At 33.6% G+C, this 17,115-nt stretch overlaps 4 protein-coding genes and 1 long non-coding RNA gene across 6 annotated transcripts; 1 reads left to right on the top strand and 4 right to left on the bottom strand.

The window, feature by feature from the left end:
• Positions 1–2,528: 2,528 nt before the first annotated feature.
• LOC149713201 (uncharacterized) lies at positions 2,529–5,605 on the bottom strand. Its single transcript, XM_089847065.1, has 2 exons — positions 5,393–5,605; positions 2,529–3,442 (listed from the first exon to the last, which is right to left on the bottom strand). Exon 2 carries the CDS (start codon positions 3,342–3,344, stop codon positions 2,934–2,936), a length of 411 nt encoding a protein of 136 aa, XP_089703191.1. The 5' UTR covers positions 3,345–3,442; positions 5,393–5,605; the 3' UTR covers positions 2,529–2,933.
• Positions 5,606–5,677: 72 nt separating this feature from the next.
• LOC149713200 (uncharacterized) lies at positions 5,678–7,844 on the top strand. Of its 2 annotated transcripts, XM_089847049.1 has the most exons (5): positions 5,678–5,879; positions 5,946–6,073; positions 6,188–6,407; positions 6,472–6,772; positions 6,843–7,844. In XM_089847049.1, the coding sequence occupies exons 1-5, from the start codon at positions 5,771–5,773 to the stop codon at positions 7,651–7,653; spliced, it is 1,569 nt and encodes a 522-aa protein (XP_089703175.1). In that variant the 5' UTR covers positions 5,678–5,770; the 3' UTR covers positions 7,654–7,844. The 2 variants fall into 2 exon arrangements, with proteins under 2 accessions (XP_089703175.1, XP_089703169.1); XM_089847043.1 differs by having other exon boundaries at positions 5,678–6,073.
• LOC149713199 (uncharacterized) lies at positions 7,730–10,282 on the bottom strand. The gene is made up of 6 exons (XM_089847036.1): positions 9,794–10,282; positions 9,480–9,703; positions 9,295–9,425; positions 8,759–9,219; positions 8,456–8,699; positions 7,730–8,399 (listed from the first exon to the last, which is right to left on the bottom strand). Exons 1-6 carry the CDS (start codon positions 10,173–10,175, stop codon positions 7,874–7,876), a joined length of 1,968 nt encoding a protein of 655 aa, XP_089703162.1. The 5' UTR covers positions 10,176–10,282; the 3' UTR covers positions 7,730–7,873.
• Positions 10,195–10,685, bottom strand: LOC149713198 (uncharacterized). The gene is made up of 3 exons (XR_016371702.1): positions 10,549–10,685; positions 10,429–10,485; positions 10,195–10,369 (listed from the first exon to the last, which is right to left on the bottom strand). It is a non-coding gene; the product is annotated as an uncharacterized LOC149713198 (long non-coding RNA).
• Positions 10,686–10,796: 111 nt separating this feature from the next.
• On the bottom strand, positions 10,797–11,982 carry LOC149713197 (uncharacterized). Its single transcript, XM_089847055.1, has 5 exons — positions 11,844–11,982; positions 11,596–11,781; positions 11,473–11,535; positions 11,152–11,415; positions 10,797–11,093 (listed from the first exon to the last, which is right to left on the bottom strand). Exons 1-5 carry the CDS (start codon positions 11,894–11,896, stop codon positions 10,817–10,819), a joined length of 843 nt encoding a protein of 280 aa, XP_089703181.1. The 5' UTR covers positions 11,897–11,982; the 3' UTR covers positions 10,797–10,816.
• Between the last annotated feature and the right edge of the window lie 5,133 nt (positions 11,983–17,115).

Below are 17,115 nucleotides of genomic sequence, written 5' to 3'. Positions count from 1 at the left end.
CTGCCCCCGCTATGGTTAAAGCGTTCATATTTAAAACATCGAAACCAGTTTCCTTCTCGAACAATTGTCTAAATTTATCCATACCCTGTTGTAAAACCTTAACATCCATGATAGTATAATATTCCAGTTTTTCGCGTAAATTATAGACCGATTGTCTCGATTTCGTCGTGTACCATTCGAGAAAATCTTTATAATCTTTTTCTTTCATATGTTCAGGTTGAAAATACTCTTTCGGCGGTAGTGGACCGACATAATCCAAAGTATTTCCGGTGTGGAATATGTAAGGGAAAAATTCTTTTCTATTTTCACCCAAAGGAAACGTCGCGGGGAACGATCTTAATGGTTGCGAGACGAAATTGAAGGAGTCAATAATTTTCATTTTTTGATTTTTCCAAAAAATTGTCAACATTTTGCTTCCGTCAAACACAATATCCGGTACGATGTTCAATTTTAATAACCCACGAAGAATAAAGAACGAATCGAAACCTTTACTGTTATGGGCTAGCAACGTAATATTTTCAAAAACCGGTTTAATTGCTTTAAACCGTTTTGTCGCGTGTTGGAAAACCATTTCTTTCGTCCCGAATAAATAATTTAGAAATTTATCGACGCAGTCGAACCCCCGAAATATCTCGTACTCGTAATTGTTCCCTTCATTTTCTTGCATAGCACTAACAAGTAAGACAGGAACGTGTTCTTTATTTTTGACGATTGATTCGGTATCAAAATAACAATATCTGGTATTTTCTTTTGACGATTGATTCGGTATCAAAATAATAATATCTGGTATTTTCTTATGTTTTCGAAAGAGGCATAACGTAACAACGGTTACGCGTAAACAGTTTTTACAAGGTTTCGAGCAAGAGTGTTTTTCTTTCAGTTCTAGTTCGCATTTTAAACACCTTTTAAAGTTATCGCACGTTCCGTTAGATATATGAAAATTCAAACATTCTTCTCCTTTAAAATAACTATGGCATTTTCGACATTTAACAGGTTTAATTAGTTTATCTTCGTGGAATACATTTAAAGTTCTACATCTACTACATTTAACTCGAGGTTCGCAAAAGTGATTATTCTTTTGATTATATCCGTGAAATACTTATAAACATTTAGAACAATACGATTTACCGCCAAACACTGTATGCAATTCCTTAACTACATGCACGTGATCATTAACTAACAATAAAAAAAATTGTTTTTCCTTGAAAGGTCTGACAAAATATTTTTCTGAATTATCAGCTCTGAATATAATAATTTGATATTCGTTTAAGTAAGTTTGAAAATTTTGAATATCTAATAAATTAACGGTATCCGGAGAAATATTAGCGTTTTTATATAATTGCTCCGCTTTTTCTTTTTGGAGCGGGTGATTACATTTTTTTATCTTTCTAAAATAATTAAGTGACTCGTTCGTTCGTATTCTTTTCGAATCTCTTATCAGCCAAATAAATTCCTAACACCAAAGCTCTTCCAAAACATAAGTTATCGGTATTGTCAATGTAAATATAATTTGGGCTCGTTTTTATAAACGTATCTAAAATTACTATATTTCTATTTTTTAATGATATTGATCGACGTCCAACGGGTACGTCGCAATGTAAAAAAATTACGTCAAAAATTAAAGAGCTTTGTAAATGGAAATTTCGATTTGATTGGGCAACTTGACTTATAGCTCCTATTACTCTTTCAGCCGTCAATTCATTAATATTCATAAACCTTAAATTTTTCGAACTATCCAACTAATCCGAACGAATACAAAATCTAACTCTATTATATCCTTGATGATTGCGTAATAATTCAAAGAGTATGGAATTAATTATACTAACAAACGTTTCGTTTACTTCGGTTAATTTAATACGTTCTAAATTTTTAAATTTAATTTTACATTCTACTTGATTACATTTGTATTTTCGAGATTTTTCATCTAATATTTTTTCGCAAGTATAAAATTGTTTAGGATTAGCTTTAACACTTAAATTTAGCGGTTCTTCATTTTCGGAATCGCTCGAACTACTCATCTTAAAATGAGTAAATTTATCAAACTGTTTAGAGTTTTATATTATTTTTTCAAAATGTTTTCGAGTCTGTGTTGTAACATGTGAGCTTGAGGTGATAGTTGTCCTCTGGTGCGATGATTTTCCGGTCCCGAGAAGTTCCTTTCAATTTCCTCGAAATAATTACGACCAATGATAGGGACGTTTTCACACTTGGTTCCTGACCCACGAAGAAATCTGCATAACGGTTGTTCAAGCCAATGAACAGCCAATGGATGATTGTCGGCTCTCCATCCAGTCAAGGCGGTAAGGCATTAAAACCACGAACGCATTTAGGACTAATGCAATAAAAACCGCTTGCTGCAATGTCATCCATGCTAATACCTTCGACAGACCATATCTTGAACGTAGATAATCTATTAACTTCGAGTCTCATATCCATCCCATCGTCCAGGTAAATATTGTCTTCTTTTATATTAAATATTGTAACCCTCCGTAGGATAATTTAACCATGGGAGAATCTCCCGAGGGCCATAAAAAAGAATGAAGACAACTTACTTTAATAATCCAAAAATAGAAGATTTCCTTCTAACTTTATTGAAGTCACTCAAAAATAACTAAGGGATAAAGATCCCGCAACTATCAAGTTTATACAAATACTCCGTCTTTGGAGAGGTTAAAACAAAAAGGGAGAGAACTGCTCTCGTCCAGAGGCCAATAGTAACTGACTCTCCTTACAAAAAATATCGCAGCAAGTAAAGTGGAGGAGTATGTAGCATGGAGGCATAACACTCTGCCACATCCAAGGAGTAGAAACTCCAGGAATCTGGCAGCCATGCTAAAATATTGATAGTAATTGATATGTTGGGTATATAGTATATATAAATACGTTAATAGATATACGAGTAATAGATATTGGGATTCCATATTGTTGATTAATTATTCGTTTTCGTTAAAAAACGAATAATTTTTTGTGATCTTGTCGGGATTATCGATCATATGCTTGGCGATCTTGTGCACGATAGATCGAATTTGTTTACATTCGACGCTATCTTTAGACGCGAGAAATCTCAATCTTCTTCCATCGCATTGCCAAATATCTTTGTTATCTCTATCTTTTATATCCTCGTACTTGTAAATTTGAATATCGAAATAAAAATCGTCACGCGTTGCTGGTAAAGAAGTAACGTAACTAGCTAAACCTCGCTTAATATCGTATCTAGGGAGAATTCCACTTTTTTCGATAGTAGTTTCCTCTTTAACGTTTTTAATTTGTTCTAAATTATCTATTTCCTCCTCATCATCAGAGATATTAAGTTTTCGCTTACCGAGTGAAGAAGAAGATGCCATAACGAACGTCGAGTGAAGAACGAATAAAATATCCGAAAATCCCGAGACCTTATATACACCGTCCCCGCCGCCCCCGGGGGAGGGGGGTGACACACGGCCTAATTATATGGATAAAATATTTTTCCCGGAATAATTACGATAAAATTCTCGTAGATAATGATGATGATAACCTCTAGGTTATGAAATATATTTTTTGAAAGTTAGAATTCTCATTTTCCACCTGGATACCTCAAAATATATTTTTTGAATTCTCGTCGTTAATTACACTTAATGATACCTCTAGGTTGTAAAATATATTTTTTTTGTATTACAGTATATCAAAATTAATTGCTTTGTCGCAACCTGCGGGTATACTTTTTAATGATAGTAGATAAGATATACGGTTGGAATTTCGAACACACCCTAGGTTATAATATAGATTTGAAAAGTAATTTACCGAGAATTCTCGTCGTTAATTATACTTAATGATACCCCTAGGTTGTAAAATATATTTTTTTGAATTACACTGTATCAAAAAATAATTGCTTTTTTATCTGGCATAAGCTGCAGGTATACTTTTTAATGATAGTAGGTATACGATTGCAATTTCGAACACCTGAATCCCCCTAGGTTATAAAATATATTTTTAAAGTAATTACCGAGAATTCTCGTCGTTAATTATACTTAATGATACCTCTAGGTTGTAAAATATATTTTTTGAAATATACTGTATCAAAAAATAATTGCTTTCTTATAGGATCCACCTGGTTGTAATTACCGAGAAGTATTTTTTCTACCATTTAATGGTTTATAAAAAACGAAAAAGTGGAGAATTTAAACAGGGCTTTTTCGGGGAAAAGGTGCTCCAATCTTAAAAATGATGATATTTTTGGAAAAGGGTCAAAAAAAATCTTCTCTCTCGTAGTTAATTATACTTTTAAAGTCACGCGTGAATTCTCCCAAGGTTTCTCGTTTCCAGTAATTATTAGGTATAAGAATGTCTATCGCTTAAGGGTAATATAGAATTTTTAAGTGGAGATATTTTGGTATAAAAAGACCCCAAGTTTTGTTAGGAAAGTCAATCGAAAGTAAATGTTTTAAGCTGTAGTGCTCGTTCCTAAAAATACCCGTGATGTGCTGTGAGTAATACTTTTTTATAAAAATATGGCTATGTTACGCGATTTAAACTTACACCTAACAAAAAGCGGTGTAACGGTAACTGTTTGTCCGCGGGGAAGAGACGTAGAACCAACAGTTATAGTAGAAAGTGAAAACGTTATTTTAATACCGTATAAAATATGGCAACTATGAACTAACATAAATCTGAATTCGCGGCCTGTATGCTGAAATCATCTATTAAATTCGATTGTTGTAAGAACATCTATATTTCTATTACGAGTTACGGTCTTGCGTTTACCTATGACGAAAGCGTTCCAGTGACAATAACACCCGAAGTATTTGCGCTTATTATGCAAGACCCCGTAAACGAGTTTATTACTACCCATATTAACTTTATTATTAATCAAAGAATTTTCTTAAAAAATATGTTACTCGCCTTTCGAATTCTTTTGAGTGATTTTGAAAAAAAAAATTATTGGATGTTAATCGCGAGAGTAAATCTACCTTACACGCATTTTGCAGCACCTTAAATTTAACCGATCTGTTAAAATCATTCGAAAATAATTTACGAAATCCTCAAAATATTCAATGTGTTTTAAGCATTCATCAAATGATTTCGTACTGTTTAATGGAATTTTAAAAAATCTTTTTTAATCACTTGTAAATTACAATAATAAAAATATATGTTTTTTGAAAAAATGGTAAAAATATAATTAAACATTATAAAAGTAGTGGTAAGCCCAATTCTTGGGCAAATCGCGTACTCCAATCGCCGTAATACCCGCGACAAGGAATAAAACAAATGGAGTGTGTACAATAGCAAAATAATTTTAAATAATAAACACAATTAACATTAGTACAATAGTAAGCGTCAACAATTCCATTAATAGCAAATACAGTATAGGATACAATATGATATTGCGACGAGGGGGAGGGGGGTGACACACGGCGTCCCCGCGCGCTAGGTATATTTATGGTATATATTTAGGAAAAGTTAATATTTTTTAGAAAAAGAGTTAAACATTTAAAGGATAATCAAACATTTCCATAAATCCTGTATTAAAATCATCGGGATGGCCGCGACAGGGGTAATGAATATTAAACATAAAAGCGGTGATGCAAATACCCACTATCTTATTATATCGGGGACAGGATAGAGTTCTACAATACTCCTTTTTCACTAAAAAAAGGGGGGGAAAGGGGGGGAAATATGCGCATGCGCCTTATCATATTTGTATCATTCGACGGTACGTTTTGAAATGGCACCAGCTTTTTCCTATAGGATATTGTTCGTCGTTACTTTAAACCATTAAAAGGTTAATTTAATCATGGTTTGTTGTAGTTTCGTCGGTTGTCGTAGTAAATTTGGAACTCCAGGAATTAAATTCCATCGTTTCCCCATCAAAAGATATAATCTTTGGGCAAAAATAATTAATCGTAAAAATTGGAAACCTTTGCCAAGTTCGCGCGTATGTAGCGTACATTTTGTCTCTGGTTATCCAGGGTGGGAGCCAAGTGAACCTGACTGGGTACCGTCCTTGAATTTACGACCAGGCAGAATCATATCCGATTCTAAACTAAAATTAATCAAAGAAAGGGCTAGCAGGTGTAAAGAAAGAAGTAAAAAATCGGTATGTTACCAAATTATTTGCAGATTTGTAAACATAATAGACCATAGTCACGGTGGAAGTGTAATTCACTAAGCCTTTGTCAAGCGGGAAACTAAATTTATAATGAATTTATAGGAAGAAACCTACAAATGTTTTAAAAGCCGATTGACAGAAAAGCAGCGACTGAAGCTTTCGCTACAATTTCATGACTATGCTAGTAGAGATATAAGCCTCGAAGAAACAATTAACGTTGACGATAATTCTGTTGAGCAAGTTCGATGCACTATTGCTTCTACGAGTTGTAGTAGTATATTAGATGTGGATCATACTATAAACATGAGTGATGGAATTGGAGGTATAATTAAAAATGAAAGTAATCATAGGAAATGACTTAATGAAAAACGTTATTTCTCGTTCAGATTCTTCTACGCAAGATGAGTCATCTACGCAAGATGTGTCATCTACGCAAGATGAGTCATCTACACAAGATGTGTCATCTACACAAGATGTTTCTCATTCTAAGGCTCATTGTAGCAAAGGAACTCAGACAAGATATGTTGATCTAGAAGTTGAAAACAGAACATTACGGGAAGAGATCAAAAAGCTGAATGAGGAAATTAAAAAGAAGTCCTGGGGAGTCGAAAAAATCAAGGACAATGATGCTATGACAAACTTCTACACGGGTTTACCAACTTTTCCCCTTTTCATGTGGCTTTTTTCGTGAGTTACTTTCTTTTTAATAGTTATCCTACAATGTAGAAATAAACCTTACAATGCCATTTTTGTTCAGGTTTTTAGAGCCGAAAGCTAGGAGAATGAATTATTGGGGTGTTAGGGAAAAAAATGCTACTAATAGGACCCATAAACTTTCACTTTTGGATGAATTTCTCGCGGTGATGATGAGGCTGAAAGTAGGACTTTTCCATCAAGATATCGCTGATAGGTTTGAAATATCTATCACAACGTTCTCGCGAATATTTGCTACCTGGATAAAACTAATGAAGTTGGAGCTAGAGGAATTATTCCCTTTCCCAACCAGGGCTTTGGTTGACAAGTATATGCCCCAATGCTTCATGAAATACCCGAATACAAGAATCATAATAGATTGTACAGAAATTTTCATAGAACGCCCAAAATCACTTGAAACACAAAATGCTACTTTTTCTAGTTATAAAAGCCATAACACCCTTAAATTTTTAGTTGGAATAACTCCTGGAGGTGTAGTATCTTTTGTTTCTGATGCCTGGGGTGGTCGAGTATCTGATAAAGTAATAACAAGAGATTCAAATCTCATATTATTGTTAGATGAGGGTGATAATGTTATGGCTGATAAGGGTTTTTTGATAGAGGACCTCCTTAAGGAAAAGAAGTGTGGTTTAAATCTACCACCTTTTCTTAAAGCTCGTCCACAATTTTCTGAGAAAGAAATTATCGAAACGCGACGAATAGCTGAACTCAGAATACACGTGGAACGCGCTATAGCTAGGATTAAAAAATTTCATATTTTTGACGGATCTATGCCTATCACTTTGGCCAAATTAACAAATGACATATTTGCAGTTTGTTCGTATTTGACAAATATTTATGAGCCATTAATTTAATCAATTAAACTATACCACCTGTAAATAAGCCACAGGCTTAGTGAAGATAAAGCCTAGATTATTGTAAGATAAAAAATTTCTTAGCTTAAACAGTTTTTTTACTTTAATTTTATAACTTACAAAATCATTTAAAATTAAAATTTTTTAACTACTTGGAACAAATAAAATAAATATCAGGTACTACATAAGGACATCAATGAAAAGAGTTCCATTTTTATCATCATTCTAATTCGCTGATTAAAAATGGAGTGATATATTTAGTAAAAAAATGCCTACACTTGGGTAGTAATTTTGTTTGCCAAAATGTTTGGTCAAATAAAATTCTTTCTCTGTAAAGTCCCCCTTCTGGTGCTTCATTATAGACAACGAAGTCTGCCCAGTTCAACTTTTTAACGGCCATTTCGCCTTGAACTTGAGCGTAATAGGGAGATTTTCTATCTAATATTATTGCTCCATTAACCTTCTTTAGGCAGAATGAGGGGAAACTATCTACTATCGTTGATATTTTCATTTTTGTGATATCCGTACCTCTTACGGAGCATGGACATTTTATTTCTAAAATGCCCTTAGTAGTTTCAGTTAAATCTGTTATTAAGCCATCACCACTTGCGCCAATGAATGAATGTTCTGCCATGAGGGAAAAACCACTAGCTTCGACAGTAACGTTAAACATTTTTTCATATGCTTGACGGGCAATCGGTTCCAATTTCTGTCCACGCAACATTGCACGAGGTAATCTGGCATATCTAAAAAGACGTTTTAACCCCAATTTCTTCTATTTCCCCTTTTTTAATGGAAATACCTATCAAGTTTCGATGGGTTTAAAATTGTGTCAACAAGCGACGTTGGGAATTGTTTTTCTTTGCAAGCCAAAATTCGTCCAAATAGTGAACTTGTTATCCTCCCTCGTCTCATCTCTTTCCACAGGTCATTGGCAGACTGTTCTTTGGTTTTGGCCTCAATTAAGTCTACAATTTCCTGGCTAATTACTTGACTAGCAACAAATTGTTGTCGCAAACTTTCATCGACATCGCGGTATATCATTGCTGGAAAAAAACCTTGTTTTGTTAAGATACTTGAAAATTGTACTTCAACAATAACTTACCAGGTTTATAAATACATTTTTGCAGAATACATGATTGATTTCCATCAAGTTCATACTCTTGAACTAAGCAGTCTTTTTCAACATCCTCGATATTCATTTCAGAATCTCCCTCAAGATCCCAAAAATGGGAAGCCCCCGTTTTTGGGTAAATAATTTTAAGGTTTAAAATAGCTTTTTTTAATCGATCAGGGTCTCTTATTCGGTCTTCTTGGTGTCTCGGATCAAATTTTGAATATACCATGGTATCAAAACCTTTTGGTGCTTTACATTTTTCTGTGTATAAACGAGGCTTGTTGAAGCTTATTTCAGTCAACATTTTGCTGACAACTTTCCGAGATTTTGGTGCATTCCAAGCGCAAGGTTTTGAAGTGCATGAAACCTGAAATTCGTCATCTCCCATCTTGGCGTAGGTTTCAACGTATAAGAGCAAAGCGCCTACGTGACTGCATGCTCCTGAAAGCCTTGAATATATAAAACATAAAAACTGTATTAGTGAAGCAAACTATAAAAAATTACAATAAAAAATAAAATTTTACCCAATTGTGCATTCACAAGCACCACCACAAATTGTCCTATCCAAAGAGTCTACAACTGCTACTACTCTGTAGCTTTCCGGTTTCATGGACGGATAACATCTCGATTTAATATACAAGAATTGATCATAGATCTGTTTGAAATTATCCTTTAGTTAAAATCTTATACATATCAAATTAAAACTCACAAGGCTCGTTTCCAGCCCTCCAACAATGTCTTTGGCATCATGGTGAGCCACCGATTTCTCAAATCCTTTGAAATGTTTGTTAGAATTCTTGTCTATGATTGACTTTTGTTGCACAAGATAATTATAGACTTCAACGGAAGTGATGTAGGGTATCACAGAAGGATGGGGATCCTTAGTCCAATTTGAAATCTCATCTGGCTGGGGAGCGTCCATCCCACATAACTCTAGACATTATTAAATAATAAAGTATATCTCATCATAATTTCCCTTAACTTTGAGCAAAAAAGCGTATGTTTGAAACTATTATACAGTACCTTGAAAATATTTATGGATCCCTGAGCCTAGCAGGAGCGCCGCTTTCTGCCTTTTCGAAGTCTTACTTATTGGAGTTGACGCTTTTCTTTTGCATAAACATTCTCCATCTTTACACTTTTCACAATCATTGAAAACATCAACGTTTGTGTTTTCATTTTCATCAAGGAGGGTGTTTTTTTCAGGATCATGCCGATCATCTCCTTTTGGAAGCTTACCAAGGCTTAAGCTCGCTTCCTCTTCTTGTAACCGTTTCTCTATTTCCTCGATATACTGACTTTTTTTCCATTTTGATTTGAATTTAATTCCCATATTAGCGCATAAAACTTTTAATTTTTTTATATTTAACTTAACCAAATTATCTCTCTGATCCATATTATCCATATCATCTACGCTATCTATGCTAAACCCTATGGGGAACAAACGTGGAATGATACAAATATGGAACTGCGCATGCGCGAAAAATAAATGAAAAAGGTGTATAGAAAGCCTTTGAAATATTTCTATCGATTTCAGAAACCTCTCTTCGTTTACAAACGCAACACGGTATGAATGCGTATGAATAAGTTTCGAAGATTCTAAAATACATAGCTACTTTTACTTAACTATACTTTTTAATGGTAAAAATATCACTTACCCTGCAGATGCCCTTTCTCTCGGTAAAGCTGCGGTAATTTCTAACGGTACTTGGGTTCTATAAAAAAAACACTCTTAAGAAACTAGAAGCTTAAAAACAACTAGTAAACTTTTAGCTTACGCAAAGTCCATCTCCTGTAACTGCGGCTGAGAAATATCTTCGAGACCCATGTTTTTTAAAAGACTTTCTCGGATGAAGCGTTAAAAGAAAATGATAAAGTTTTCTCCGAGATATCTACTATTTTAAAGAATTATTATTGGGCGTTGTCAAGGTTAACTACTTTTTTAAGAAATGTTTGGCACTACGGTTGTTTAAAGAGGGGATTCTTATAGAGTGTTTAAGCTTAATATAAAAAGATAAGAGACAAGTTTCGTTATAATATATATTTTTATTGAGAATTAATTTGAGATAATAATTTAGGTAAGCGTCTACGATCAATAAGAAAACAGAAATGAGAATTATTTAAAATATGAACAGGATAATATTTTTGATGATAGGAGAAGCAGATGAGATGTTGGTATAAAGGACAGTCTCGAATAGGACAGAAGTAGAGCTTGTAGACAGTTGTACGTCGTTCCGGAACGCAGACAGTTTCCCTGATAGTGTAGTGGTTTGGAGTACGGCAATAACAATTAGGGCAGCGAGTAGGAATATCGTAGGTAGAACTATAAAATAAGGTTAAAATTAGTTTTTTATATAAAATAAGACTCATTTCCAACTTACTTTAAGTCAATTTGTAGATCTTTTTCGTATAGGGGAAGTCGGTATGATTTATATTTAGAAAGGAAATAGGTGTCTAGGAAAATGTTAATGGGATAGAAATTAGACTGATCCCAGGTAAGGCAGATGATAGTTCCGAAAAGAGGGCAATTAGGAGTAGCGCAAAAGTATAAAATATAGCGGGATTCAATAGTACGAAAAATGACATGAGAATTAAATTCGGCGGAAAAACAACAAGAACACAATGTAGGATAGGGATATTTAAGACTGTATAAAACATGTATTAGTTTATTAATTTTTAGATAATAATTTATTTTGCTTTACTTTAAATCAATTTGCATGGATGGGTATTCTTGAATCATTGCGTTGTAAAGTTCTTCGCTTTCGCTGTTTTAAAAATTTCTTGTTAGGTATCTTACAATTCCTCAAACTTATTTAAAACCTTACGTTTCATCATCCGAGGATGATTCGGTAGAGACCACATCGGGGTCGTCCGCTTCGGCGAACATATCAATACTCGCGATTAATTCGTTTATTTCCTCCTCCATCCCATCTGTGATATCATGCTCCTCGTGGATGATGATTGGTTCTACTTCCAATTCATCATCGAGATCCCAGAGTTGGGGTAGAGCGCTATATATAAAATAGATCCGGTATTAAAAAATAATTTTAACTTGCTAGCTAAAATAACTTACAATTCCTCAACCGGTTGAACAGCGTTTGAGTCAAAAGATTTTGGTGGACACATTTTTCTAGTAGTAATCTAGACTTTATCTATGAAGATATTTTCAAACTTAAAGTTTTTTGTGTTATGATGTGCAACTTTGAAATCCGTTCAGTTTATATAAGAAATTTTCAAGGTTGTTAGCTTAAGAAGTCTAGTTAGGAATTTGTAATGAGCGTCGAGATCATCCCTGGTTTTCTTTGAAAAATATTTAACTGTTGGTTTTTTATGTATTAACGATTTTAAAGAAGGGTCCATATAAATGAGCGTCGATTTTTTTCCCTGTCGAGGTCGTTTTTTAAGAAGGGTGCATATTAATATGAAAAGAAAGACCTCTATTATGGGGTGTATAATTTTAAAAGAGACCCTCGCAACGTACGTGATTCTTATAAGATATTATTACTTTTAACAGACTTGAACGAATCGCAATTATCAGAATTGAAAACAAGAGGAGAGACTACTTTACAGAGTGGTCAAGATCTAATCTGTCATTTTTGTAAAAAAGACGATATCGCTAGTTTTTCATCTATTGGTGGTGATATTCATTACTGTGTGAATACCGAGTGCGTTAAATATAAACGGGCTATATACAAACAGTACGGTAAAGTGTTAATTAGCAATATTGAAAACGCTTACGCGATTTTGGACAATAGTTTTTTTTGTATAAACTGTAATCAGTTTTGTTACAAAAACCAACGTCAAGAAAAAGAGTGTTCATATTGGGATAGTGAAGAGGAACCAAATTACTATCTCTGCTCTTTCCGTAAACACAAATGAAGGAAATTTGTTCGTTCAACCTATGAAACATTTTAAGAGTCGATAACGATTGCAAAACTATTGTACCTCGGTTGGGTACATTATGTTTAATCGAAATTGAAGACAATCGTCAGAAATTTGCGCAAAAGTATAAAATAACCCATACCGTGATTAGAAAACTCGTTTGCGAAGAAATTTTGAAAAACAAGTTTGAGTGTTTTGTTGTAGAACTATCTTGGTATTCTTATAGATATGCTTGGACATTTCTAAAACCAATTGATACGGTAAATTGTGGTCAGCACGTACCGACTACTACATGTAAATTAGGTCGGATTCACAAGTACTATAAAAAACAAAACTGGCGTTGTCAACATCGGGAAGAGGCGGCCTACGTTCTGGGATACGTTTGTCACGACAGCGACGCTGTTCAAGCAGTGCTTAACACGGCTATTGTTAAACTTTTATACGAATTCAACTCTACGCTGACGTATAAAAACCCATTTCGTAGGAATTACGCAACATCTAACAGCTTCACCACAAATTTCTTGAAGCTATTATATATAAAAGTTGTAATCAATTCTTTACGGTTCGGCAATTACTCTTTATCGTCCTTATCAGATAATTTGTCTACATTTAAGAGGAAATTTTATTTGACTCGATACTGTATTTTTAAAAACGATGAATTTTGTGACGAAGAAACACTTGATAACGTGTCTGAAGTGATTTTTTCAAAGAATGCCACCAATAAATCTTACGAAGATTTTCAAAATGCCAATCCATCTTTCCTAGAACTTGAAGGTGAAGAGTGGGATTGGTAAGGATTTGCAAGATAGTGAACCATCATTTACCTTTTAGTGAAATAAAAATTCAAAAAAATGGATTCCGGGTTTGGAGAATGCATGCATCACATGGTTTTTGGTTCAAGTAACAATATAAATTATCGATTTTCGAGTTACGCGTGTGGCGAAGCTTTTTGTATTAATTCACAAGCTGCGAACGCGATACCTCGGTTAGGTACGTTATGCCTGATCGAAATTGAGGACAATCGTAAAAAGTTTGAAGGAAACAATCGAATATCGAAGTATGCTATTGCTCAACTTGTACACAGTGAAATGTTAAAAAACTTGTGCACCAACAACATTGTTAAAGTATCTCGTAACCGATATGATTATTGGAAAGATGTAGTCTCGATCGATACCAGGGATTGCGGACGTTACATCTTGACTACGGAGTGTAAACTAGGACGTTTACATAAATACAACCCTCACGAACTTGCCCAATGTCAACATTCGAGTCAAGCAGCGTACGTTTTAGGGTATGTGTGTCACGATCAAGCGAGTGTTGAATCGGTATTAAATACAGCAATTATAAAACTTTTGTATGAATTTAACACTCGTTTTATCATAAAGAACAAAAATGACAATGATGATTACTACTATTATATTAATGGTGATCCCCGTATTAGTTATACTGTTAATGTGATAAAGTTATTATATATTAACGTAGTTATTGAAGAATTGCATAACTTTAATCATTCGTTAATGGATTTAACTTTCACTTTCGAAAAAATGAAAATAAAATTTAATCTCTTTACAAAATCTAAAAATATTCCAAGAATTTTGAGAGATAAAATCGGACCCCACTTTTAAAGTATTTTCAAAAGACGCTATTGATTATGCACGCCTAGAGTTGCAAAAAATAGAACAAAAAATGTTATATTCATTTCCAAGTTTTTGGAATTATTTTCGCAGAATTTAACCCCAGAAAGAAGTTATTTTTAAAGAACGCTGTCAATTATAATTCACGAGATAGTGAACCATCACCATTTGGTGAAATAAAAATTCTCAAAAAATGAACTTAGAGAACGTTTATGGTATTGAATCGCGTAAAAATATAAATCATCGGTTTTCGAGTTACGTGTGTTGCAAACCTTTTAGTATTAAATCAGAAGGTGCAAACGCGATACCTCGATTAGGTACATTATGTTTGATCGAAATTGAGAACAATCGTAAAAAGTTTGAAGGAAACAATCTAATATCGAAGCGTGTCATTAATCAACTTGTACGTCGCGAAATGTTTAAAAACTTGTGCGCTAACAACATCGTTAAAATATCTTACTACCGACATGATGGATGGAAAGATTGGACCTCTATCGATACCAGAGATTGTGGACGCTACGTTTTTAGTACGGCATGTAAACTAGGAAGTTTACATAAATACAACCCTAATGAATTTGATCAATGTTATCGAGCAGCGTACGTTTTAGGGTATGTGTGTCACGATCAAGCGAGTGTTGAATCGGTATTAAATACTGCAATTATAAAACTTTTGTATGAATTTAACACTCGTTTGACTATAAAGAACAGACAATGCAATGACAACCCCCATATTAAATATATTATTACACCTGTTAGTTATACTGTTAATTTGTTTAAGTTATTATATATTAGCGTAGTTATTGAAGAATTGCATAAATATAATCATTCTTTAATGGATTAACTTTCACTTTCGAAAAATTTAAAAATAAATTTAGTCTCATTACAAGATCTCCATATCTTCCAAGTATTTTGGAAGATAGAAACTTGAGATTAGCGTATGACCCCACTTTTAAAGTATTTTCAAAAGACGCTATTGATTATTATTATCATCAAGACTTGGAGAGGATAGAAAGACGCTTTTTAAATTTATTTCCAAATTTTTGGAATCATTATCGCAGAATTTAATCGTGATGTAATCAATACAAATAAACATTGTTTTTTAAAAAATTTATTTCATCCTTTGATTTGTTTTTTACACCATTGACACAATCCTGTTTTAAAAAAATTCTGATCTAAAATCGGTAAGAGTAGAGGATAGAAACCAAGAAGCGCTACTGCTGGGTTCATAGATAAAATTCCACAAATAATTCCTACAGGTACAGTTATGGGAAGGATAAGTAATAACCCACCTAAACAGACATTTTCTTTTACAACCTGTAAAGCACGCTGCGTACAACATCTATTATTACAATATTCTTCAGTCTTGGGTTTGCTTGTAGTTGAAACGTATTTCTCCGTTGGTGGTACATCTCTCCCTGACTCGTCGTTAGAACAATGTATGGGTATGTTGCATGTCGAAAACCCTTTAACAATTGGGCATTCCGGGGAATATTTTCGATGCTCCTCATTTACTTTATCATTAGCTTTCCAACTATGTAATGTTATATCGCAATAAAAACATTTAACGGCGTCGCCCTTCTTTAAATAATAAAAACCATGTTTCGCAAACTCTGACGGATTTATATTACTAACGGGGTAATCTTTAAAAGTTTCGAGCCGTAGTTTTTCCCAGTTCATTATAGCTTTACGTTTTGTCCCGAACTAATATAATTTCAACCACTGTTGCGGATATATCTTACAAATTGTACCTACGTCACACTACACGTGACTCGCATTTGATTGACAGGTGTGATTCTGAATTATGCAAATTTGAATCATTTTCGATTCATTTGCATGTTTAAGGTCGGATTTCTCAATCATACAAATTTGGATCATTTTCGGTTAATTTGCATGGTTAAAAGTGGGATTTCTGAATTATGCAAATTTTGATCATTTTCGACTAATTTGCATGGTTTAAGGTATGGATTTCTGAATTATGCAAATTTTGATAATTTCTGACAAATTTTGCATAGTTAAAAGTGGGATTTCTGAATTATGCAAATTTTGATAATTTTTACCTCATTTGCATATCAAAAGTGGGGTAACATACTACTAACCTAACCGAACCTAACCGAACAGTAACGTTTTGGAGTAGGCATATTATTTGAGAAGTCAATGAATATAAACATAAATATTTTGGAAAAGGCGTAACAATGTTAAATGATTTATAAAATATTGCTAACCTAACCTGGATTTGAAAAAAAAAACGTTTTTTTGGACGAAAGTGTTTTTGTTTAATGCTTTACCCGAGTCCAATTTTCACTTTTTCTGTATACTATTATATTATATATTTAGAAAACACGGTGTTAAAAACTTCCCGAGGTCGTTTTTTATTATCAAGGCAGTACGAATGTATTGAAAACTCTAGGACTTTTGAGGTCTCTTAATTCGACAAATAGCGTCGTTTGAATTGTAAATATCAAACCCGCGGTTGGGCTAAACTCATTAGAAACTTTGGCGGGATTCGGTCTAACGGAATTCTGCGCAATGGGAATATACATATTTAAACAAATCTAGCCAACCTGTTGGAAATGTTGTTCTATTATGAAAGCCAGGAAAGCTTATTTATTCTTCATGTCAAACCATCACTTTAAACATATATTTTGCTCAAAATTTAAGTAAAGGAAGTCCTTTTCTCAATATAAAATGAAAGTCATTGTGGCTTACATTATTAATATAGCCACAAGGTGTTAGATTATTCACCTTGTGGTAAAATATACCTCCAATTTATAATTGTTTTTCTAAAATATTATAATTCTTCATAAAATAAAGATTTAAAAAATTGAAACC

Source organism: Phalangium opilio, unplaced genomic scaffold (genome assembly GCF_054372755.1).
Source record: "Phalangium opilio isolate 3A_F unplaced genomic scaffold, DU_Popi_V2 ptg000009l_1, whole genome shotgun sequence".
NCBI classification, from domain to species: Eukaryota; Metazoa; Arthropoda; class Arachnida; order Opiliones; family Phalangiidae; genus Phalangium; species Phalangium opilio.
The sequence above is the reverse complement of the archived record's forward strand: the minus strand, read 5'-3'. Positions and strand labels throughout refer to the sequence as shown.